Genomic DNA, 25,599 nt, shown 5'->3' on the forward strand with positions numbered 1-25,599 from the left:
TTTACCATCATATAGATCATTTTTATTGATAGTGTTTTGTGTTCTCCTTTTTCCCCACCTCTAAACTGTAGGAATACTCTGAAGATAGTAATTCTGAGCCAAATGTGGATCTGGAAAATCAGTATTACAATTCCAAAGCATTAAAGGAGGATGATCCCAAAGCAGCATTGAGCAGTTTTCAGAAGGTTTTTAGTTCTTTGTTTTCCCTTATATTTGTTTGTTGATGTTATAAGTCACAATTATATTTGATCTACTATGAAAATATTTTAATTGTATTTAAATCATTGGTGTATTTTTTATATTGAAAATGCATTAATAATTCACACTGATGTTACCACATGAGTTTGTTTTCAGGAATGTTGAAAGAAACTTTTTGTAGTAGTACTGTATTAGTGCAGATGTTAGTAAGTTTTTATCAAACTTCTTAACTCCCAGGCTGTTTACCAACTTATAAGTACCATACAGAGAAAAAATATTGTTCATTGTTTAGTGGCATAACTGGTTTTTTTAAAATGTATTGCAAAACTATTAATCCCTGCAAAACAGTTTACTTTAAATACATTTTTATTTAACTTATTGATCTGCTATAGAGACCATATCCATTTTTCTTTTATTAATTGAAAAATAGTTTTCTTTGATTCTTACATAATGCATTACTGTTGGTTACAAGTTTGAGTAAAAGGCTTCAGGTGTGTAATTGCCAACTGACTGAATATCTGTAGAAGAGTGGTTATTCACTTGAATTATAAATTCTGCATATGCATACTGTCATCAGAATGTGGTGGGTTAAAGATTTATCAATAAAGGAAAGAACATTAGTTCTTTTGGGTTTCGTTATCTGTTATATATATGTGTGTGTGTGTGTATGTATGAAAGAGTTTGTGCATCTATCTGTCCATCTGTGTGTCTGTTCAAGAACTCCTCCTAAACGGTAAGAGTTAGGATCACCAAATTTGGTATGCAGTTTCCTCTCATCATAAATTAAAGCAAGATTGGAGTTTGTTTGCAGGCACATCCCATTGTTCTGGAACAATGTGATTGTTTCTCACCAAACGGAAAGGGAGGGCTATGATCAGGGACAGGTATACTTCAGAATGACCCTGAGAGGGGAGGGGGGCAGCAAGCAAGCCACAAATAGCTGCAGAGCAGCACGGTCCCTGATGTCCTGGCTGATCCAGGAAAGAAATCCCCATTGTCCTGACAGCCCACAGAACTGCAGAGTAACCAATGGCCAAACAGCGCAGTTCCTGCAACCCCAGTCTACCCCAGGAGAGCAGCCCCTGGCTGGGCAGTGCAGCCTCTGGCTGGGCAGTGCAGCCCCCACCACCTGTGGAGCAGCTGCCCCACCACCCTGCCTACAGCCACTGCCTTTTCTTGCCTACCTTCAGTTGATGCCACCCCTGCCCTGAGCTGCCTATTCTGTCTTGAGTCCTACATCCTCCCCTTCTTTCCCTGTCCTGCCTTGCACCTCTACCCCCTGCCTGGAGCTCCCCATCCTCTGCCCTGACTCCAGCACCCTGAACCCCCAACCCTGAGCCACCCATCCGCTGCCATGAAGGACACGAGCAGTGTCTGGTAAAACTTCTATCTAGTCAAGTATATATTTTAGAGAGTTTGTCTGATCAAGAACTCCTCCCAAACAGTAAGAGCTAGGGCCACCAAATTCGGTATATAGATTCCTTTTATCATAATTTAAAGCAACATAAGGGTTTTGTTGTGCCAGGGAAACAGGATGTGCCTGCAATGGGATTGTCTCTCTTCTGTTTGGTTTTGAGACGCAAATCACCAACTCAAGTACAGATCTCAAAATTGACATAACTGAGTGAATGCTGAAAGAGACTGAATCAAGATAAGCCAGAAAAATAGGATTGCTTCTCAATAAACCTTACAGAAAAGAGACAAAATGGACACATTTGAAGTGGTTCTCTATTTAGGCACAGCTAAATCAATGCTTAAGGTTTGAAAACTAGAAAACCAAATTGACTAGAGCCATTTTTTGTTAAACTTGTATCATTCACCATATTTTATGGGGATGAAGAAAAAATACACTTGATGGAATTCCTATTTTAAAAAATTTACTAAAAATATTTAACAGACAATTTTTTACAATTCCTTTTTTAAAAAATTCAAAATAAAATTAATTTAATAAAATAACACTTTTTGAAAAAAAATAAGCATTTAAACAAATCATGTACCTTTCAATTTATTTAAAAAAACCTTAATTGAGTTACAGACCCAGGCAACGCCAGGTACATATGCTAGTGGTATGTAAAGAGTCTCCAGAGAAATCTGTTTAGTTGGTGTTTTTTTTAAAATTATTATTGGGGATCGGGGAATACTTTCTTGTAACAATAAATATTCAGGTCTTGTCTAACCTGGAAGACTTGTAAATGACTGATGAACTCATGAAATGATTGCATCACACAGTGAAGAATGAAATTTTGAGCAGTTGAGAGAAGGGATTTTTAGTTAAATTTTTTTTAAATCACTGTTTTCTTGTGTTTCTGTTTAATTTCAGTGACTGTAACAAAATCTTTTGATAAAAATCCCTTACTCTTCCCCATCAATTCAGATGTTAACAACAGTATATAGTCTGAGATCCCCTGAAAGTCCCCTAACATAATCAGGGATGATCAGAATTGATGTTACGTTCTAAGGTAGAAAGCAAGCAGGAAAAAACTTTAATGTCTCTTTTTAAAAATTAATGAAAGTTTAAAAAGAGACTAGCTTTTATTTTTAATCTTTGCATGTCAGCTTTTTAAACATTAGGTTATTGAAGATGAATTATCTTTCTATTTCAGGTTTTGGAGCTTGAAGGTGAAAAAGGAGAATGGGGATTCAAAGCACTGAAACAGATGATTAAAATAAACTTCAAATTGGTAGGAGTTGCAGCTATCATTTTAGGAAGTGCTAAATTGATTTAATATTGGATTTATTTACAGTTGTTAACTTCTTGTCCTCTCCTTATTTTTATCTCCAAAATTACATTTGTAAGGCTACTAAATAACATATTATTTCTCTAATAATGTCCACATAAGCAGTCATCATAGTTGCAACAGGGAACTTATATGATCATGATTAACATTAACCTCATGGTTAAGAAGTTTGAAATCTAGTCCTACCTTTCCCTATGCACCATCCCAAGTTTCTGGGATAATTTGCTTGTGTGGGTAAATACAGGTATAATGTATATTGGCACCTTTTAAATGACCTTGATGAGCTTGCCTTACACTGACCAAACTCAAGTTTTTTTTCCCTGGAAAGCTGTGTGTAATGATATCCCAGATTACAACCTGGAACTGGTGTACCACTGTGCCCTCTTAACTCTTCAGGCTTGACTATCTCTCACAATGCTTTGCTAATGACAAGCAGAAAACCCTCTAGGGGTTAACACTCAGTACAACAGCATGTGGAGCCCCACACCCAATTAGGTTGTATGAATGCTCCCTGAGCACTCATGAGTCACACCGAGAAAGGCACCAGCAAGTCTCTCCAGCCTTGCACCCCTGGAATATACTGTCTTGCTGTGGTTAGAAACCTAACTAATGTGAGTTTTACCCATTTTTGCCCCTCCATTGATGCAGAAAGGATATATAGGAGCTGAGATTTTTCCAAACACTTCAACCAAAACACACTGTTTAGGTAAAATATAAAACAGATTTATTAACTATAGAATGAGAAATTTTAAGTGGTAGTCACAAAGGGCCAGAGATAGTTACCAAAGAAAATAAAAGGTAAGCACATGATCTCAAACCTTATTAGAATGAGTATTTGGATCAAGAAGTTTTTCTCACCCCGCTGGATGTTGCAGGTATGTTACAGTTCTTCATACACAGGCTTTCCCTTTAAGCCTGGGACCAGTAGCCTCAGTTCAAGTCTTTGCCTTTCCAGCATTCTTGTTGCTTCCACCATAGGTGGGGGAGGAGAAAGGTAAAAGCATGATGCCACTGGACCCCTATTTAATATTCTCAGTCCATGTTCCTGGAAAACACTAACCCAGACGTGCCCTGGTGGATTTTGCTGAGTCTCAGAGCTGAGCAATCCCCTATTGTGTAATGCTTGTGCAGCCCTCTTTCAACATATTAAATCCCTTGTTTACAACTCCCTTACTGATCAATGATCTTTTAACACCCTTTTGTGAGCGGATCTCCTTCTTGTTACTGGAGAACTAGCACTGGGCAACTCTAGGGCTTTATCTACACTACCTGGTGGATCGATGCTGTAGCGATGGATCCACTGGCCATCAATTTATCAAGTCTGCTGTAGACATGATGAATCTGTCTCCGAGCATGGTCCTGTTGATGCCGGCAGCTCACCAAGATGAGAAGTGTAGCTGGTGTCGTCAGGAGAGTAGCCCCAGCCTTATCACACATAAGATGCTGCAGTGAGTATGTCGACTCAGCTATGCTATTTGCATAGCTGACGTAGGATTGTGCCACGTAATGTAGGAAAGGCCTCCAACTCACACCTAGGGCTTTTGATTAATTGCAGTTGTTTTCCCCCCTGCCTGTGATTAACTCAAAAATAATTGTGATTAATTGCAGTTTTTACCACTGTTATACAATAGAAAACCAGTTGAAATTTATTAAATATTTTTGGATGTTTTTTACATTTACAAATCTGTTGATTTCAATTACAACACAGAATACAAAGTATTCACTGTATTTTTTATTACGAATATTTGCACTGTAGAAATGACAAATACTTTTCAACTCACGTAATATAAGTACCGTAGTGCAATTTATCATGAAAATGCAGCTTAAAAAAGTAAATATTCTTCTTTGGGTAGTCCCCGTGGGTGCTCCACTTCTGGTGTCGGGCTGGTCCCGGCGCCGCAAATCGGAGCTTTACAGAGCTGTGTGTGTGTGTGGTCGGGCAGCGTGCGTGCACTCCCGTTTCGCGCCTTTCATCTACCGCGCGCTGCCCGGCTCCCGCCAGTTCTTCTCATCCGCCTTGGGTCGCAGACGGAGGAATTCCCTGATAGTGGATGCAGTTCGTCACAAGAACAAAATGCCCCAATTCAAGAATTCCCTACCGGATAGGGAGACAAAGAAATTGGACCACTTTGGTCGGAAAGTTTACTCCTCCTCAACCTTGTTACTGCGGGTTGCCAATTATGCTGCTCTGTTATCGAACCATAACTTTGATAATTACTCTAAGTTACCGGAACTCATGCAGCACCTCCCTGACAGTAAGAAGTCTCTCCTTAGATCGGTTGTCCAGGAAGGTTTCACCGCATGTAGAACAGCCCTTCAGATAGCCGCAGACATTGCCGACACAGCCGCGCGAGCAATGGCAACAGGCATTGCGATGAGGAGAGCTTCCTGGCTACTGTCAGCGGGAGCCCCTAAGGAGTTGAATTCCAAAGTGGAAGATTTACCCTTTGATTGTCAGAAGTTGTTTGCCTCTACTACCGATGAGATCCTCCATTCTGGCAAGGACTCTCGTATGACCCTTCGTTCTCTGGGGATGTACACGTCACCTTTTAAACGCAGACGATACTACCCCTTCCAGAGGAGATATGATTATTTCCCCTATAAGCAGCAGCAGCAACAGCAGCGTGGATCTGACCAGTCTAGATTCAGACAGCGCCCTCAGCGCAAACGTCAGCAACAGAACCGCTCTGCTGCTCGACCTTCCCGGAAGCAGCAGGTTTGACTCCCGTGCAGAGGACACGAACATGTCTCCACCGGTCACCACTCTGAAGCCTGCAATCACCACCACCACTCTATTCCACCACCGCCTGAGACCATTCCTTCATCAATGGGCAACCATTACCTCGGACCGATGGGTCTTAGAGGTCATATCGTCGGGCCTGACAATCCCATTCGCATCAATCCCTCCGACCACTCCTCCCACCCCATCCCTTCTCAGGGACCCGTCTCATGGGGCCGCTCTTCGAGAAGAGGTTCTTCACCTACTCGAGATCGGAGCCATAGAGAGAGTACCTGACGAATTCCGAGGCAAAGGGTTCTACTCCAGGTATTTCCTGGTTCCCAAAAAGTCCGGAGGGTGGAGACCGATCCTGGATCTGAGGGGTCTGAACCGTTTTATCCGAAAGCAGCGCTTCAAAATGACCACCCTGGCCAAGATCATGCCAGCACTAAACAGAGGATACTGGTTCGCAGTCCTGGATTTGCAAGACGCATATTTCCATGTAACGATTCACATAGCGCACAGGCGTTTTCTCAGATTCGTAGTGGGCGACGATCATTTTCAGTACAGGGTTCTGCCTTTCGGCCTCATTTCGGCCCCAAGGGTGTTCTCCAAGACACTAGCGGTGGTGGCTGCCCATCTTCGAAGGATAGGAGTCGTTATCTTCCCCTACCTCGACGATTGCCTCATCGAGGCACACACCCAGTTAGAGGCTCACCACATGGTAGTCGCAACTCAGGAGTTGTTCGACTCCCTCGGCCTTATCGTGAACACTCAAAAATCGCGCCCACTACCTACACAGATTTTAACCTTCATAGGAGTGCGTCTCGACTCCCAGTCGGAAAGAGTCCACCTTCCACTCGAGCGTTTTCAAGTAATGCAAGATCTGATAAAAACAGTTCTGCACGCTCCAATGCTCCCGGTACGCGTACGTCTCCAGCTTCTGGGACATATGGCTTCCACGACAATCATAGTGCGCCATTCAAGACTGCACCTCAGGTGTCTGCAGCATTGGCTAAGCACGGTTTACAAGCCTATGGACCACAGCATTCGCAAGACTGTGGTACTTCCAGTACATGTCAAGGACTCCCTAGTATGGTGGACGAATCACAACAACATGTTGTCAGGAGTCCCCTTCCATGCACCACAACCGTCACGAGAGATAACCACAGACGCTTCTCTCATCGGCTGGGGTGCCCATATGGGCACAAAAACAGTTCAGGGTCGTTGGTCCACTACGGAGATGATGCTCCATATCAATCTTCTCGAGCTTCGAGCCGTGTTTCATGCCTGCAAACACTTCAAGGCATACATAAGAGGTACTGTCACCAGAATTCTCACGGACAATGTAGTCGCAATGTACTACGTAAACAGACAGGGGGGTGCCCGATCCCGCTCACTTTGTGCAGAGGCGATCCGTCTCTGGAGATGGTGCATTTGAAACAACATCTCTATAGTTGCGTCATACTTACCGGGTGTGAACAATACCACAGCGGATGCACTGAGCAGGTATTTCCCCCAGGACCACGAGTGGGTGATCCGCACAGATGTCCTCTTAACTCTCTTCCATCAGTGGGGGTTTCCGACGATAGATCTCTTTGCAACACGTGCCAACACGAAATGCAAAGCTTACTGTTCCAGAGCGGGAGTGGGACCTCACTCGCTGGGAGACACATTCCTCCTTCACTGGGGCACATCACTCTTGTATGCATTCCCCCCTGTTGTACTCATTCCCAGAGTACTCGAGAAGGTTGTGATGGACAGGGCACGAGTGATACTAATAGCCCCAGCATGGCCCAGGCAGCCATGGTACTCAACCCTTCGGCAGCTCTCTGTACGAGCACCGCGCCGACTGCCTTGCCTACCGGATTTGTTGACACAACAGAGAGGCTCACTGCGTCACCCGAAGCTGGACACTCTGCACCTTACTGCATGGATGGTACATGGTTCAGCGAGTCCGAGAATCTTTGTTCGGACCAAGTGAAGCGTGTTCTCCTGCACAGCAGGAGAGATTCCACCAGGAAAACCTACCTGTCAAAGTGGTCCAGATTTGTACGATGGTGTGCTCCTAAACTCCTGGATCCCTTGTTTTCGCCGATGCATGTCTTATTGGACTATGTCCTTCAGCTGCAGGCAACCGGACTAGCCATTTCATCACTTAAGGTCCATATAGCGGCAATAGCCGCTTTTCACTACCCCGTTGAAGGCAAGTCGGTTTTTTCTCACCCCATGATGGCTAGATTTCTCAGAGGATTGGCTAACCTCAACCCACCACGGAGACCTCCGCCACCTGTATGGAGTCTTGACCTGGTTCTGGATGTCCTCACTGGGCCACCGTTTGAACCGTTGGCCACGGTACCGCTACCGATGCTTACAATGAAGGTACTTTTTCTTCTGGCTATAACATCAGCACGCAGGGTGAGCGAGTTAGCCGCACTAATGTCAACACCTCCCTATACAGTCTTCAACCCGGAATCAGTGATACTGAGGTCTCATCCAGCCTTTCTACCTAAAGTCTGTACGGAATTTCACATAAACGAACCAATTGTTCTGCCATGTTTCTACCCAAAACCGCACGCATCTCAGCGAGACGCTCTTCTGCATACGCTCGATGTCCGCAGAGCTCTGGCTTTCTATATAGACAGAACCCGTACTTTACGTAAGACGGACCGCCTCTTTATTTCAACATCGGGGTCTTCTAAGGGCAAGTTCTTATCTGCCCAGCGCATTTCCAAGCTGGTTGTCTCTTGTATCACGACGTGCTATACTATCCGTAAGAAGTCTCTCACCTCGCAACCTAGAGTTCACTCAACACGAGCAGTCGCTGCGTCTACAGCTTTTGTGAAAGGTGTCCCTCTTCGTGACATCTGCCGTGCTGCGACTTGGTCTTCAAATTCTACCTTTTCAAGACATTATGCAATTGTTCAGCACTTCGCCACTGACTCAGCAGTAGCCTTGGCAGTGTTGCCTACTGCTCGGAATACCGATTCCGAAACACATGTTTAGCCGAGATTACTGCTTCGGAGTCACCAGAAGTGGAGCACCCACGGGGACTACCCGAAGAAGAAAAGGAAGTTACTCACTTCGTGCAGTAACGATCGTTCTTCGAGGTGTGTCCCCGTGGGTGCTCCACGACCCGCCCTCCTCCCTGCTTCGGAATCTTGTTTTTCTGTCTTTCAGATAGACGGTGAGACGAACTGGCGGGAGCCGGGCAGCGCGCGGTAGATGAAAGGTGCGAAACAGGAGTGCGCGCGCGCTGCCCGACCACACACACACACACAGCTCTGTAAAGCTCCAATTTGCGGCGCCGGGACCAGCCCGACACCAGAAGTGGAGCACCCACGGGGACACACCTCGAAGAACGATCGTTACTGCACGAAGTGAGTAACTTCCTTTTTTGCTACATAACAGCACTCAAAAAACAATGTAAAACTTATCCTAGAAGTCCACTCGGTGCAACTACTTGTTCAGCCTGTCGCTCATCCAGTTTATTTACATTTGCAATGTCACCTGAAAGTGAAAACAGGCATTCACATGACACTTTTTTGTAGCTGGCATTGCAAGATATTTAACATTCATACGTCTCTTCATGCTTTGACCATCATTCCAGAGGACATGCTTCCATGCTGATGATGCTTGTTAGAAGTGTTAATTACATTTGTGACTGTACTCCTTAGGGAAGACTTGTATGTTTCCTGCTTTGTTTTACCCACATTCTGCCATACATTTCATGTTACAGCAGTCTCTGATAATGACCCAGCATATGCTCATTTTAAGAACATTTTCACTGAAGATTTGACACAAAACAAGGAAGATACTAATGTGAGATTTTTAAAGATAGCTGCAGCACATAGCCCAAGCGTTAAGATTCTGAACTGCCTTCCAAAATCTGAGGGACGAAATGGGGATTATGATTTCAGAAGTCTTAAAAAAGCAGTACCCTGATGTGGAAACTACAGAACCGAAACCACCAAAAAATAAAATCAAACTTCTGGTGGTGACATCTGACTCAGATGATGAAAATGAACATACATTGGTCCATATTGCTTTGAATCATTATCAAACAGAACCCATTGTCAGCATGGATGCTATCCTCTGGAATGATAGTTGAAGTATGAAGTAACATGAATCTTTAGCGCATCTGGAATATAAATATCTTGCAACACTGGCTAAAATAATACCATATGAACACCTGTTCACGCTTTTAGGTGACACAGTAAACAAGAAGCTGGCAGAGTTATCTACTGCAAATCTAAACAAACTTCTTCGAGCCAGTTGGCTAAACAAGAAGTAGGACTGATTGGAATTTGGTTTATTTTTGACTGCAGGGGGGTTTTGTACATAATTCTACATTAAGTTCATCTCTAACTATAAAAAGATTGTGCTACAGTACTTGTACTGGGGGAATTGAAAAATACTATTTTGTTTGTCATTTTTACAGTGCAAATATTTGAAATAAAAATAAAGTGAACACTATACTCTTGTATCCTCTGTAGTAATTGAAATCAATATATTTGGATATGTAGAAAACAGCCAAAAATAATTAAATAAATGGTATTTTTTTATTGTTTAACAATGCGAGTAATCATCTGACAATTGTAAAGTTTTTGAAGTTTCTGTGCATATTTATAGATGTTGATATCTAATAGCAATATTCAGTATACAGTTTTTCATGATTATGAATTAAATATGTTTTTTTTACAGACTAACTTTCCTGAAATGATGAATAGATATAAACAGCTATTGACCTATATACGGAGTGCAGTTACAAGGAATTACTCTGAAAAATCCATCAATTCTATTCTTGATTATATCTCTACTTCCAAACAGGTTAGATTACCATTCCTCTAATGTTGGTGATTCCTCCATCTCCCCCCCCGTCCATTTTTTGTATGGACTTTTTGCCTTTGGGAAACCTAATTCTTGGTAATTGAAGAACAATTATAATATTACATTTGTTACAGTATACAAAATATTGTTTCCCACAATTAATTGATCATTACATGTTAAAACATATGTTCTCTCTTAACTTTAATGTCATCTACACAAAATTAAAGCAGGCTAGAAACTTCTTAGTGTCTCTTACTTGGGCTCTCTTTACAGCTAAATGTCACAAATAACTTGTTTTTCAATAAAGTGACTACCATTATCAAGAAGTTCTCACATATTTGTAATGAAATAACTCTTTATACTCATTAATTTTGCATTTGGTTATGGTAAGAAATGTGTCTACCTTTCAAACTAGTAAACTAAGTAGACTGGATACATAGGACTAAATCCATGGCCAACCTCTATTCTTTTTTGTGCTACTGGAGCAGCATAAAGAAAAAAAGAAAGCTCCTCTGCACTGTTATCTGGAGATTCCCAGCAGGTGGAGAATCACCAGTGCTCTGAGTTGATTTTTATGCCTTCCTCCCTTCTAGCGATGCATGGGGGAGGGACAGGTAAAGTCACCGGCGTGTAAACGTTTTTTGACAGTCCCAAGGATGGCTAACTTTAAAACTATACCTAATTGGCAGTAAACTGTCTGTTGTAAATTGAGCCTAGAATTAGGACTGGAGAGAATCAGGGACTCATAACTGCAACCTGAAAGCCACTAGGCCCTTATCCCAACTGCATCCAGTAGATACCTGGCCTGTAAGGGTACAGAGACTTTCCTTCTCAATTTTTTAGGTAGCTTTTTTCTTAATCGGGTTATTAAACGCTCTGTAATTTGGGGTGTTACAGTTTGTTTCCATACAAGAATATGTTCTGGTCTACTCTAAGCAGAACAGTCAGCAATTTTTTGTTCTCATTTCATGCAGTGTTTGGATAGGAGGGAGAAAATATCTTTTGTTGATTTCCTTCCCTCCTATCTTTTTACTCCCATTGGTCTCTCTCTCATTTTCCAGTAAGAGTAATGCTATCTTTTCTACTAGTATTTTTCTTTTATACTTCCATAACTCTGATTTTTATTACCTGCCTAAGATGGATAAGAAGCTTTGGCTCTTCACTAATATAGTAAAAAATTGCTGGTTTTAAAACCTTGTACATCTTAATAAAAAAAAAAAAAGCTTACATTTGGGAGCTTCTAAATGACTTTGTCAGTTCCAAACTTCAGTCAAATCTTCTATTTTATGGTAACATTGTTGATTATGTATTATGCTTAAATTTTGTCACTTAAGTTGCAATTTCTAGTATTTATAAGCAATTGTTCAATAAGATACAGATTTCTGTATCTTATTTGTGTTGAAGTTCAAACATGCACTTTTAGTTTTCTCAGACTGACTTTATTAACAGGTACAAATTTGCTGTTTACAATTATAGAATTCTGATTTTTTATGCCAGATGGATTTGCTTCAGGAATTTTATGAAACAACACTTGAAGCTCTGAAAGATGCTAAGAATGATAGATTGTGGTTTAAGACAAACACGAAGGTAAAATACATAAATAGTTTTATTTTTTGCTTGCTAAAACTTTCTTAAGTTGCAAGTCTTAAAGTTATAAATTCCAAAAGCCTAATTGTCCTAATCGCTTTAATTCTTTAATCACAGCTTGGCAAATTATATTTAGAACGAGAAGAATATGGAAAATTACAAAAGATTTTGCGCCAATTGCATCAGTCATGCCAGGTACGGTACAATTGGTTTTTTTTACAAAATACATTACTAGCTCAAAACTACTTGTAAAATGATTCACTAATTTCACATCCAGCTTTTAGATGAAAAGGGCATTTTATTGAGCTTTGTAAATAGAAAATAAACCTAGTGCTTATTTTAATTCCTTAACTGATTGGTAACTTGAAATAAAAATGATAGAATAGGGAATTGCTGGTAAAAGGGCAACATTTTTTATAACCACCAGACAGTAATTGCATTAGTTACATTTCACTTCTGTGTGGGAATGAGAAGCATTTGTGAATTATTATTCCTTCTAATGTAGCATTCAAATTTATACAAACTGGGAGGAAAACTAAAATAATGGAGAAACAAAAATTTTAAATGAAGATTAACCATAGGTAAAAAGTATGGCCTTTACTTCACTGTGGAAAAAATTATATTAAACCATGTTCATTGGCCAAATCTGTGCCCAGCTTTGCTTATCCTCTCCCATCTTTATTCTGAACAAAGATGATATACAACTGGAAATCTGGCCCATTATTACCAATACTATGATCATGAATACATTACTATTCAATTGCAGTGGTTGCATGACTTGAACATTTGTATATTGAAAAGAATCCATAGAAGATATGAAATGTACAGAAGGCCAAATATTGAAGTTCTTAGTTAAGCATAACTCATAGTGAAGCCAGTGTTTTTACCTAAGTTGAAAACTTTAAAACTTGGTTCATGCTAGCTTCCTTGTACATCATGTTTTTAACTTCACTGGCTCTATTTAAGTTACCACATTTGAAAACTCCTTTATTTCTGTCAGTAGATTTATTAAAATATTGAGTTGCATACTTTTTCATTAGTATAATGGTGACATCAACATTCTTTCAAGATTCACAGTTTTCATTATTTACCCTTTCATAGACTGATGATGGAGAAGATGATTTAAAAAAGGGCACCCAGCTATTGGAAATCTATGCGTTGGAAATTCAAATGTATACAGCACAGAAAAATAACAAAAAACTTAAAGCACTATATGAACAGTCATTGCACATTAAGTCTGCCATTCCTCATCCACTGATCATGGGCGTCATCAGAGGCAAGATTTTTTTTTTATATTCTTTCAGATTCCGTTGTTCAGATAGGTGTCACTTATATTAAAAAAAATATCTTACTTTTTTAATGTTGTTTCAACTGAAAATAGAATGTAGAAAACATTCCAAATATCTGATCTTATTGAATTGCATTGACAACTAAAAAGCACTAAGATTCACTGGAAGTACCTATTTATTAGCCAGTAACGATTGGGTGAGTTGTATTGAGGGCATGTATCGTGTGAAAGCACCTGTCACCAGGATATGGCTATCACATGTCTCCTCTGCTGGCAGGAAACCTGCCAATTAAACAGTATTACTCATTAGACTTCCTAAATAGTTTTTCTTAAAATGTGTGGAATAGCTTCCATAAATAGATAATGTTGCTATGTATTCTCTTTGTAATTTGCCATTGGGATAAATTTCAGCTGAGTAAATGTATTAATAGTATCCTTTATAGTTTCCCTTAGAGTCACTATGTGATTTTAGGCAGGGCTGAATTTACTCTTCTGGGGTCCTAGGGCTATTAGATTTTGCAGGGTCTCCTAGGCTCTGGGAGGGGGGAAAAATGAGAGGTTTGTAGTGTAGGAGGGGGCCATAGGTTTAGGTGGGGGAGGGTGGGTAAGGACTCCGACTGGGGGTGCCAGCTCTGGGGTGGGGCTGGGGATGAGGTGTTTGGGTTGCTGGAGAGGACTCAAGGCTTGGACAGGAGATTAGGATGCAGAGTCTGGGAGGCAGTTAGGGTGTGGGCTGATATCAGGGTTGGGGTGCGGGGCACTTAACGGGGGCAAGACCAGATAATGTACAGGAGCTTTAGTGCACGCAGCTCAGGGCTCTGAGTTTAAGGAGGTCTCACAAAAAGATCTAAACATTTGGCAGCCTGGAACTTTCTTTTTTTTGTGGGGGGGAGGGACCCTTAACCCAGGGCCCTGGACTGCAGCCCCTAAAACTTCTTTCTTAATCCAGTCATGATTTTAGGAATGGTTCTTTTTAATAGTATTGGAAAACCAAAAAAAGATGCAGCAGCCATATATTTATGTGCTAATGTTTTTTTTCTCAGCAATTTTAATGATTTTTTTTTAAAAAAAAACCTGAATATTGTTTGAGGAATCAGTGTAGACATAGCATGATACATTTAGGAGAATCATTTTGATAAATGGCTGCAAGCACACAGTTTCAGTCTCCTTTCATCTTTGTTTTCTTTTCAGAATGTGGAGGCAAAATGCACTTAAGGGAAGGAGAATTTGAAAAGGCACACACTGACTTTTTTGAAGCATTCAAAAATTATGATGAATCAGGGAGCCCTAGAAGAACCACTTGCTTAAAATATTTGGTCCTAGCAAACATGCTGATGAAGTCTGGAATAAATCCATTTGACTCTCAGGAGGTATGCTTCTCAATGTGCACAAGTTGCCTTAACTTAGCTTTTTTGCTACCTAAATGTACTTATTATGGTTTCTGTTCTGTATAGGCTAAACCATACAAAAATGATCCAGAGATTCTAGCAATGACAAATTTAGTAAGGTAAGATATTTTATTTTTCCTGAAGAGCAAAGCTTCTAACCATGAAACGGAAATTCTTTTTGTTTTGTTGAGAATAATTACAAACATTTTTTTTTCAGTATTCCAGTTTTGGATTTTTCAGTATTTCTGTTCAAAGCTTTCTGTATAGAGAGTTATATCAGTGGTACTCAGACTGAGGACCATGAGGCTTCAAGTGGCTCTTCAATGTGTCTCTCATGGTGCTTTATGGCACGTGATATTAAAACACTGTGATTTAATTATTAACCACTTGGGATGCTTTTACTATGTTTGTTATGCTTAAAGAAGCACACGAGATGTTTTTTCAGAGGGATAAGGCAACACGCCGCTTTTATTGATGATGTAACAAAGTAGCAAGTGCGCGCACACACGCGCACACGCGCGCACACACACACACACGCACACAGATGACATAGTTACCAATCTGTTGCTCGGCCCAATCTATTGGCCAGATAGGTTGGGTGGGAGGAAGGAGACAGGTTCTTGTCAGTCCGGACTGATGCTCCAGATGGCAGGACAGGAACCTGGAAAAACCATACAATACACCCCATCCAGGATTTTCCTTCCATGCAAGTCTATGCATTTTGCCTTGTCAAGTCTTAATCAGTCACTTAGCATCACAATCAATCTTTCTACAATATATGCTTATCAGAAATAAGTTGTTCTCACAGTTATTGATATCCATATGCTGACGACCCTTCGGGGGCATTATCTTTCTGGTGAAAGTTATCAGTTCCCTATCAAGGGGTGCTTGCCACTAACTTCAAGGTTTGTCAATCTGTCCCAGTAGTCTGCGTCTTCAGTGTTCTTTCACTTAGTTGATGATTATTTGGTGCTTCTAAGTCTCCAGCTCCTCCTCTGGCCCTTTGAGCATGCAATGGCCTTCACTCTTATTTCTCCTAAAACAGTCTCTCTCATTCACACAAACAATACATGTACACAATTGCAGTGTGAAACAGAAGGGTACCTCTAGTCACTTCAACAAAGTTACAAAGTCTTTCAACATTAAACTTCTTTCTATCTTCTACAAGGCCTTACCTAACATTAACATGACTATGCATTACAATATTCCATTCCTTCACTTTAACATCAGAACATGCTAATATCAAACAGAGCTGAAGCTAAGTTAACAAAGCTGCCTGGCCTGTCTGAGACCCGTATCTTGTGTTTAAGTTGCATCTAAACCTTTTGCTATAACATATATTCATACTAACTAACTTTTTACTTACAAAATTCCAGGACTACATGTTGTTATCCAATTATTGCTGATAAAATAATACTTGGTCAGTCATTATGGGTGCATATGTGTATTTGTACAATACATATAAAACTAAATATTTCCCCGAATATATAGTACTATAGTAAATGAAATAATTAATTCACACTACTGTGGCTCTTTTGGGTAATGGTGATTGCTAAATTGGCTCCTGAACTGCTAGGGTCTTAATATCACTGATCTATACAAAACTCTCCACAGTACCAGTTTAAAAAGACCCCACTAAGAACATATACTTTTTTGTTTTACATCTAAAACTGTATATTATGCTGCATTCTTATCTGGTGTCATTGCATGTTGTTGTTTTTTCCCTAAAAATATCCAAATATTCTTCCAAATATCCTAATTCTGAATCATGAGATTTTATTTGCAAGACTGGAGAACTGATTTTAAAAGATGTTCTCAGAGATCATGTTCATTTGCTGGCTTTCTATCTAAATAACTTCCAATGATTGGCTTGTTTACTGTGATTATGTAGTGAACATTTTATTGAACTCTGTATTCAGAAGCAATAATTATTTTTGTAATTATTATAATTCTATTTAATTGCATTGTATATAAAAGCTGCAAATTTTGTTCTTTCCGTTCTGTGAGCTGATCCTTTGGTCTTATAGTTCACCATCATATTAAAAAGTAACTTTCATGTTTTTTTCCTTCAGGAAATAGCAGGAGTGTTCTTTTCATAGAAGTTCAGTATGTTGCATGATAATAACAGCCAAGATATTGTTAGTCCTGGAAGAGAGAGTATTTAAAATTGTTTTTTACAATTGCATTTGTCCATGGTGTTAGAAGGCATTCATAATTTCCAGGCCTGCCAGTGCTGATTGTGCAAATTTAGGTTTAGTCATTTAGAATCAGATTTTTCAGAATTGCTGACCACCTGCAAATCGAGTGGCTGCTGAGAATGTTCAGTACTTCTGAAAATTAGGTCCATTAAGCTTTCTTTGAAGATTGATGTGGTATGTTCTATTAGTAGGATGATTTGTGGCACTGATAGGCAGTATTTTCACACATCAGGGCATGTGTGCCAGAACTAATTTTATGGTGGGGTTTTTGGAATAGAGCTTTCAAGTATCAAATCCTGTGGGCATGTGCATTCCTAAACATTTGAAGATCCAAAATGCTACATGACTTTTTTTACAGAGAATGTGCTCAGCAGCATTTAGTCCCTACATTACTGAGACCATCAGTTTACGTAGACTGTATTGAAACACTTCCATGCTGTTCTGTGAAACCAACCAGTTCTTGTCCACTATAAGCAGCTTCTGTCTTGACAAATAAGAAGTAATCTGTGTTCAGTTCTCTTTTGCAGTCAAAGGATGTGGAATTTTTTTGCCCAGATTTTGTAATATATAGTTCATATTGTGGGCCAAATCTTGTTCAGAAACAACTACTGTTTGCTGCTATCAGCTGCTCAAAAAGAATCCAACATGCTTTCTGATACCAAAGAGGCATATGCATTATTGACCTAATAATAAAGGATTTGGCACTCTGTGGAAGGATTGCTTCAGAGAATTTATATTCCATATACATGCTTTTTACTTTAGATTCATACTTCCATGTAAATTTGAGACAGAAGGAACCCCCATGTGGCTTTAGTAAATCTGTCTTCATTCACACTGCCTGATTTATATCCTATATCTTCACATCTGAGGGTATTTGTCTCTCAAAAATATGAAAGCAAGTAAAAAATATAGCACAAATTACAAAGCCTCAGCAGATAACATCCATTTTTTTTCAAGTTACAATAATTTTCTTAATTTCTACTACAATTAGAAACTAAATATGCATTTAGATTTTTGGGCGGAACTTAAATATTTTGTACGTTGTAAAACAACTTTGCTTCTGGGATACCCTTTGAAATTTTGTACATATTTTAAATGCCATTTCATTATTAAATGTGTGTCATATTGAGTTTATGAACTACCACAGACATTTTGCTTCTGCACTATTTATCATCTCCTCTGCATCGATCCTCAGTGAATTCTTAATGCTGAGGTTATACATCATAATTTTGTCACAGACTTTGATGTGTGTAAACACAAAGATGACTTGGCTCTATGTTCAGTCAGAAAGAATATCCACACTATGAAGCAGACAGTCATTTCTAAAACACAAACATTCATAAACACAATTAATAACAATTGAATCCATATACTGACTGATAAATTGCTGATTCCTCTTGGCATTTAAATGTGAGGTTCCAATAAGGTGCATCAGGATCCATCCATATTAACATAAAAAAAATTGAGTAACTTTGAGTTTATTTTTAGTATTTTTCATAAATTAACTTTTGAAAATACACATCCTTCAAGAACAATTTTATTGTTGCAAAAGGGCATACATTCATATTAAACGTCAGTGAACACTAACAAAATATGAAGTAGAAAAAATGAGGAAGCTACATTGTCATCTTCAGATGCACATTTTCAACACCATTTTTTCTTAAGTGTCCTTTAATTTTCAGAAAGATTATGGTTGTAATTCTTTGCTACTGAATTATTATGTGGTAACTGGAAATCTTATCCTGATTTGAGATTTACTTTTTTTTTAACTTGATAAAATGGTGATTCACTCTCCTCTCTTGTTCAAGTGCCTATCAGAATAATGACATCACTGAATTTGAGAAGATTCTGAAAACAAATCACAGCAACATCATGGACGATCCCTTCATAAGGGAGCACATTGAAGGTATAGTCACAGGAGGATGTTGTCACACTTTAGGGCAACTGCACCTACATTTCCTCTCAATGGGCATCCACTTTTAGGCTTCCTGCTCCTTAATTTTTGCTTTTTTGGGTGGAGGTCTGTCTGTCTGTCTCTCTGTCTGTCTGTCTCTCTCTCTGTCTGCAAACCAGGTTATTTCTAGGTTGCACATTCCCTGCCCTCATTGTGTTCTTCCCAGCATGGGCATGTTGCCCAAAGGCACCTTTTTGCATTCTCTTCAGAAATGTTTCATAGGTGTGATTGCAACAGTACCACACAATTCTTTCTGTGCATGCCTATTTTTTATTGTTAATGTAAAAAGTAATTCAGAACCTACATCCATGCTAATAAGCTTACTCAGATGTTACTCTAACATAGATTATCTCAGGAACCACTCTTCAGCTCCTTCTTTGCTTACCTAAATGGATTCTGCGTGTGGTTACACTTCATTACAGCTCCAGTTCTGAACCATCACACTCATATAACACATTTACTCCACACTGTACATGGTTCAGGGGTCTTTTGATTTGGAGTTTCTAGGAGCAGGTAATTAGTTGACAATGTGTTTTTCTCCCCTAACAATAGTTTGAAAAGGGAGGATTCAAAGTAAATCATTTGTGTCCTTTGAAGTTCCTAATACCTTCCAGAGATTGCTATAATCAATCTTCTGTAGAAGATGGATACATTGAGTTCCACAGTAACACATACATGTTTGCATTTTTAACAAAATGGACCAAAAAGATGTTAAACTTAATCAGAGTTTAACTTAATTCAATAACCATAAGTCAGGGTATTGTCAGACTGTCACAGTTGTAACCCTGTTTTTTCCCATACTTGGTAAGATATATTTCCTCTGCATAAGAAGAAGAATAAAAAATAAATGTTTCTTACAAGTTGCTATTGCTGTGAACAGTGCAATTAGTGTTTAAAAGCTCTATCCTGTTCCCTTTGAAGTCAGTGTAAATGAGATTCTTTTGCTGCGTAACTGTGAAACTTATCTAGAGCAACTGCTGTGCTGGTAAAAAGAGCACATTTGCAACCAGATTTATGAATAAAAACAGTAGCAAACCTAGAGCCTCATCCATAGCTGTTTGAAGTAATGGAAAAATTACAGCTGACTTCATTCAACTTTGGACAAGGCTCTACAGAGGAAAATCATGTGCAGTTAACAGCTTATGTGGGCAATCTGAACATGACTAAAATTATTATTTGTAAAAGATATATAATTGCTTGGATATTATCGGGTCACATCCTATGCTGTAGCCAAACTGTGCAGAATGTGAAGGTGTCTTAAAACTCAAACTCTGTGCTTCCTAGTGGTGCTCTGTGCAGGTCATCCATCCTTTCCCCTGTGTTGTATTGTGAGGGCATAAGTTAGGGACCCCTCAGCCATCTCCCCTTTTTCTCAAGTAATATTTTTTTATTGCTACACCAGAAACAGGGAGACTATGTGGTGATAGAACCTCTATTCGCTTTTTATCATGGAAGTATCATCCTTCCTGGACCAGTTAGTTGGCTTTATAGCCAAATTAGACTAATAGTGCAGTGAAATGTTACTACAGGCATTTAAGGATCTCACCTGTTACACCATTAATTGTCACTAATTAAAATAAAAAGTATTGTGGTGAATTCCTATAAGAGTGTTAAAGTTTGGGTTTCACCCAATTCTTGAGAGATTTGACAAGCATACAAACAGTAAAACAATGAGCTAAACCGCAAAGGAAAGCAGAACAAGTTGAAAAAATATTAGTGAATAGCAAACTTCTTTTGTGACCTTCCATACATTTTTATTAACAGCTTGTGCGTGCCTATATTTAGTTTATTAAATTTGCATTTTTTCACACTTTCTTCTTAGATAAATGTTCTTAGCTACTACACAGACTCTTTATGTTACAACTTTACCTCAACTCCTTGTTTTGTTAGGCTACTAAATCCTGATTCTTCAAACCAATTTTGGTGGGGTTATTCCTGCACTTAAAATCACGCGCATATGTATATTTGCAGAATTAGTCGCTTCATCTTTTCACATTTTGGTGAAAGACAATTAGGCTATGTCTAGACTGCAAGCCTCTTTCGAAAAAGAGCATCTAGACTACAACTAGTACTTTCAAAAAAGCATAGTTTGCATTACATAGCATCTTTTTTTGAAAGAGCACTTTCAAAAAAAGGCGTTCTTCCTCGTAAAACGAGGTTAAAAAAAACCAAAAATCAAAAGCCTCGTTCTTTTGATTTACTGTCAACAGAACGCGGCAGCAGTCTAAATGCAAGGGAAGTTTTTTCGAAAAAAGGCCACTTTTTTCGGAAAAATCCTGTAGTCTAGATATACCACTGCTTCTGCAATAGGGATGTGAACGGGTAACAGGTTATCCGGTGACATGGTAAGCATCAGCCAGTTAACCAGTATCCAGCAGCAACCATGGCCTCGTTGGGGCTGGTGGAACTGAGAGAGGCACCCTGTGGAGCTCAGAGCCTGCAGGGCCAGTAGCCCGGATGAAGTGGTCCCCACCCATGGGATCCCACTTAATCGGTTAACCAGTTAAATGGGATTTTATAACTCTATTCTGCTGTAAGATGAGATGGTAAAGATACTATGCAGTAGAGTGTACCATTTATCCAGTTTCTTAGAATACTTTTAAAATAGTTTGTAGCTATTTTTAAAACTGTGTTTTCAAGTTTAAACAAGTTTTAGCATTAAAAGCATCAGTACGCCTACTAATACCTAGGCTGAGCTACAGATTGTGGAAACAAGTAGGGAAAAAAGTTGGCTTATTTTTATATTGTGGCAGTACTTATTGCCTATAGGATCATAGCAATCGAGATGGAAAAGACCTATTAGATATAAATATGGAACTATATTGCACATTTGCTTATTTGAATATGTAACCATTGTTCTTACAATATGTATTTGTTTTTCTTCTCTTTACAGAGCTTTTGCGAAACATCAGAACACAAGTGCTTATAAAATTAATTAAGCCTTATACAAGAATACATATTCCTTTTATTTCTAAGGTACTTATCAAAGGAGATTTGTATTTGCTTAAATGAATGAGAATTACGAATCCGCTGCCAAACAAATACAGCAAGTCCCTAAATGGAACATCTGAAAAGATAGTGTGGCCCTCCCAAAAGCAGTTAATAGAATTCTGATATTTTCAGCATAAAGAGCCACTTGCTTAGATGGAATTCTAAAACATTGTAAAGTATATAATTCCTCTTGGACAACTATAATAAATATGAACTAGCATGCACAAACTGGAAAATTTTATAGCTGTTTTAAACCCTTCTACTCATCTTGTCTAGCAGTTACTACTAAAAGTGATGTCAGAGGTACTAAACTGACAACAGGTAGAATAACAAATTCATAGATTAAAAAGCCTGAAAAGACTATTATGATTATCTAGTCTGAGTTTGCATAACAAAATTGAAGTGAATTTCCATCTGTTGTGAGGGTGAAATGTATCTTTATGACCTCAAGTAATGTTCGATTAAATTGATGGCAAGCTAAAATGTATGAGGTACAGAGGAAGAATTAAGCATAGGTTTTATAATATAAGCACAAATTTTAAGGATGATAAAATTGTCTTTTAATTAGAGATGTTAAAATGTTTTGGTTTTTTTTCATTAAATGTGTAACTGCTGAAATTTTCAGCATTTACACGCAGGAGGAAGACGGCTCCTATGAAACCACCTGTCATTCCCCTCACTACACTACTTCCTCTATCACAGGCAGCAGTGCAGGAAGGCAGGTGGGAGCCAGTGCTTACGAGGAACCAGCTTTTAAGCAGCAGCATGAGGGGTGCGGCAAGCGGCTCCTCCTCTGCACTGCTTTTAAACTGGCTTCCCATGAGCACCTCCCCCCGCATGCTGCTGCCTCTGTAGCTTCCAGATTGTCATGCAGGGAGGGGATCCAGTGGCACCATGTGATTGAACCAGGCCAGCACATCCTAGCAAAAGTCAGGAGAGCATGTGTGCCCAAGTGCGTGGTTTCAAGGCTTCAACCGTGCAGGGCTTGCCTGCCAGGACTCAGGATTTCAGCCCTGTGGGGTGTGCTTGGCAGGGCTTGGGGCTTCATCTGCACTTGGTGCACCTACCAGGGCTGGAGGCTCTGAGTCCAGAAGGTGCACTTCAGCTCTTGAACGTCTGAAGATTGTCCTATGAGGTTTAGAGTGTTAGTAATTTTGGCTACCTATATATTAGACCTCCTGTAATCTTCTAATCAATAACTTTGACTGCAGTCAGTGAAAGAGTTCTCTGCGGGAGCTGCTAACTGAAGTGTGTGAAAAATAACATAAAAGATTAAATGTTGTTTGCAAAATAGAATGGCAACATAACAAGAGTTTTCTGTCTTAGGAGTTAAACATAGATGTAGCCGACGTGGAGAGCTTGCTTGTGCAGTGCATATTGGATAAGTATGTACTTTCCTCCTATTTCTGAGTATTGAATGTCTTAATAATATAATGTAGAAGGAACAGCAAATGGTGTATGCATGTTTCCCCTAAAAATGCATTTGATTCTACAGTTATGTAAGATAATGTGTTAGCAACACAAGTCACATGGAAGATGTTTTAAGTAGCTTGAATGGCATGATTTTACATTACTTTTGCATTTTATAATAGCATATCATTGAATCACTATGCCAAATTATGGAAGTTATACTTTAAATCAGAGGTCTCAAACTCATGGTTCAGGGGCTGTGTGTGGCCTGAGCAGTTCCGCAGTCTGGCCTGCACATGGCTGCCAGCATGAGAGTCCCTGCAGCCTGGAAGGGCTATCCATACCCTTCCCCCAAATCCAGCTCCTGCTCTGCCCCTGCCTGCCCTGCTTTTCCTGCCCATTGCACCCCTTCTCTCAAGCTCCCTCCCATGAGGGACGCTTTTACCATGGCTCCCGGTGCAGGCTGGCAGCAGGGGTCGGGTCCCCCTGTACTCATTGCAGTGCCAGGATCAGGGTGAAAGTAATTTACAACATTACCTGTAAGAAATGTATTTCCCTCCTGAGAGTTGATGGCTGAGTGTGTGTGATATCTGTAAGAGATGTAAGTATGGGGCAGCATGTAGGGGACTCAGGGCAGGGGATTGAATGTTTGGGGGAGTGTAGAGGGGCAAGGGCACCCATTAGGGAAGGCAGGGTGTTGGCGAGGTAGCTCAGGGCAGAGGGCCTATGTGGGGACTGCAGGAGTCAGGGCAGGGGCCTGGTGGCATGGAGGGGACGCAGGGAAGGAGGTTGAATGTATGGGGAAGTGCAGAGAGGCAAGGGCACCCTTTAGGGAGGACAGGGCGGGCGGAAGGCTTCTCACCCTGATTTCCACTGACACTGTTTGTTACTTGCAAGAGAGAAGTGACCCTGGGTCGGTCAGTCACTCTTCCCCCTCACCAGCCAGAAGGAAGAGGAATGCAGGGTCACTGTGTGCTGTCATTCCCCTCCATGACAGGAAGGGAAACAGCAAGCCACAAACAGCTTTCAGTAGCCTCCCCTATAGGGCACCCTGGAAGCGGTTCACAGCTGGGACCATCCAGACAGGTGTAGGGCTCATCCCCAGCCTGCTCCTTTCACCTGCCTGTTGCTTAGTACAGCAGCCTGCAGGAGAGCCCTGGGAGTGTGCCTCATCTTCTCTTGCAGCAGAACACCCTAGTCTGCTCTTGCTAGAGGAGTGCACTTCTTTACTTTCACCTCTGATATCCGGTGACCGTACATTCCCCCAAGCATCTCTCAGCCAAGTGCATTGCATGCACATTGGTTCTAGTGTCTCTCTCTCTGTTTGGCAAGGAACTGGGTCTGCAGTTTAACTTCTTACCATAATAATTTCCCACAGGGCAATGCGTTATGCAGATGTTAAATTCTTAGACCAGTCAAGCTCTCAAATAAATCCTAATGTCTTGTTTTGTGCTAGTTGAGTGTGTTTTAGTTGTAAATCGCTTACTTCCAATTTTTATTGTGCTTTACAAATGTATCTAAGTAGGTTTTTTTGAATCTTTCTAGCACTATTCATGGCCGAATTGATCAAGTCAACCAGCTTCTTGAACTGGATCATCAGAAGAGGGGTGGTGCACGGTATACTGCATTAGATAAATGGACCAACCAACTAAATTCTCTCAACCAGGCTGTAGTCAGCAAGCTGGCTTAACAGAAAACATGCTTTTACAAAACGTACTTAAAGCAACAGTGCAGTGATATAAACCTTAAAAGAACTTGGAATGGCAAAACTACTGTCGGTTGATGTGCCCTGAAATTATTGGAGTTATGGCAGAAGTGCTTTTTTGATCAGCTGGTTTGTGTTTTGCTGCTGCATTTATCCCAAGAAAAACAGCTTTAATCTCCAGAAGAAAACCAAATGCTATGGGATTTATGCTGTATTGACATCTCGCCCTAAACCTACAACATGATAGTAATTTGTCAAGGGCAACTAATGACCAGAGAGAAGATTTTTGTCATGATTTTAAATACACTGACACGTTACTGTTGGTTAAATTTAAACATGTTTTACCTGCAGAAATTCTCTCACAGAAATAACCTGCAATAACTTGAAATGCATACCCTTTTGAACACTTCCTTTTCTCGTGTATAAATTGAAATGTTTGCTGCATTTTGCAAAATGTCAATTCTCCAAAAAATGTGTCCGTATATTTCTGTACCGCAGCGTAGTAAAGGTTTAGAGGAAACCCCGTAATTATAGTGGCATACTGTCACTTAGGTTTCAAGCAGCAAAATAAACAGTGCAGTTCAGAAATTGTA

The 25,599-nt window shown here is 40.0% G+C and overlaps 1 protein-coding gene across 2 annotated transcripts in view; it reads left to right on the forward strand.

Moving 5' to 3' along the window:
* COPS2 (COP9 signalosome subunit 2) overlaps nucleotides 1–25,599 on the forward strand; it is a 46,264-nt gene extending 20,665 nt beyond the window's left edge. Inside the window, exons 2-13 of one of the 2 annotated variants that reach the window (XM_006135056.4) lie at nucleotides 72–185; nucleotides 2,802–2,879; nucleotides 10,360–10,485; nucleotides 11,962–12,072; nucleotides 12,190–12,267; nucleotides 13,174–13,348; nucleotides 14,552–14,730; nucleotides 14,815–14,867; nucleotides 18,755–18,852; nucleotides 21,794–21,876; nucleotides 23,218–23,276; nucleotides 24,847–25,599. In XM_006135056.4, the coding sequence (XP_006135118.1) occupies nucleotides 72–185; nucleotides 2,802–2,879; nucleotides 10,360–10,485; nucleotides 11,962–12,072; nucleotides 12,190–12,267; nucleotides 13,174–13,348; nucleotides 14,552–14,730; nucleotides 14,815–14,867; nucleotides 18,755–18,852; nucleotides 21,794–21,876; nucleotides 23,218–23,276; nucleotides 24,847–24,991 (1,299 nt within the window). In that variant the 3' untranslated portion in view covers nucleotides 24,992–25,599. The remainder of the gene's footprint in view (nucleotides 1–71; nucleotides 186–2,801; nucleotides 2,880–10,359; nucleotides 10,486–11,961; nucleotides 12,073–12,189; nucleotides 12,268–13,173; nucleotides 13,349–14,551; nucleotides 14,731–14,814; nucleotides 14,868–18,754; nucleotides 18,853–21,793; nucleotides 21,877–23,217; nucleotides 23,277–24,846) is intronic. The other variant, XM_006135057.4, reaches the window with a different exon arrangement.

The sequence above is a fragment of the Pelodiscus sinensis genome, chromosome 14, assembly GCF_049634645.1.
Source record: "Pelodiscus sinensis isolate JC-2024 chromosome 14, ASM4963464v1, whole genome shotgun sequence".
NCBI classification, from domain to species: Eukaryota; Metazoa; Chordata; order Testudines; family Trionychidae; genus Pelodiscus; species Pelodiscus sinensis.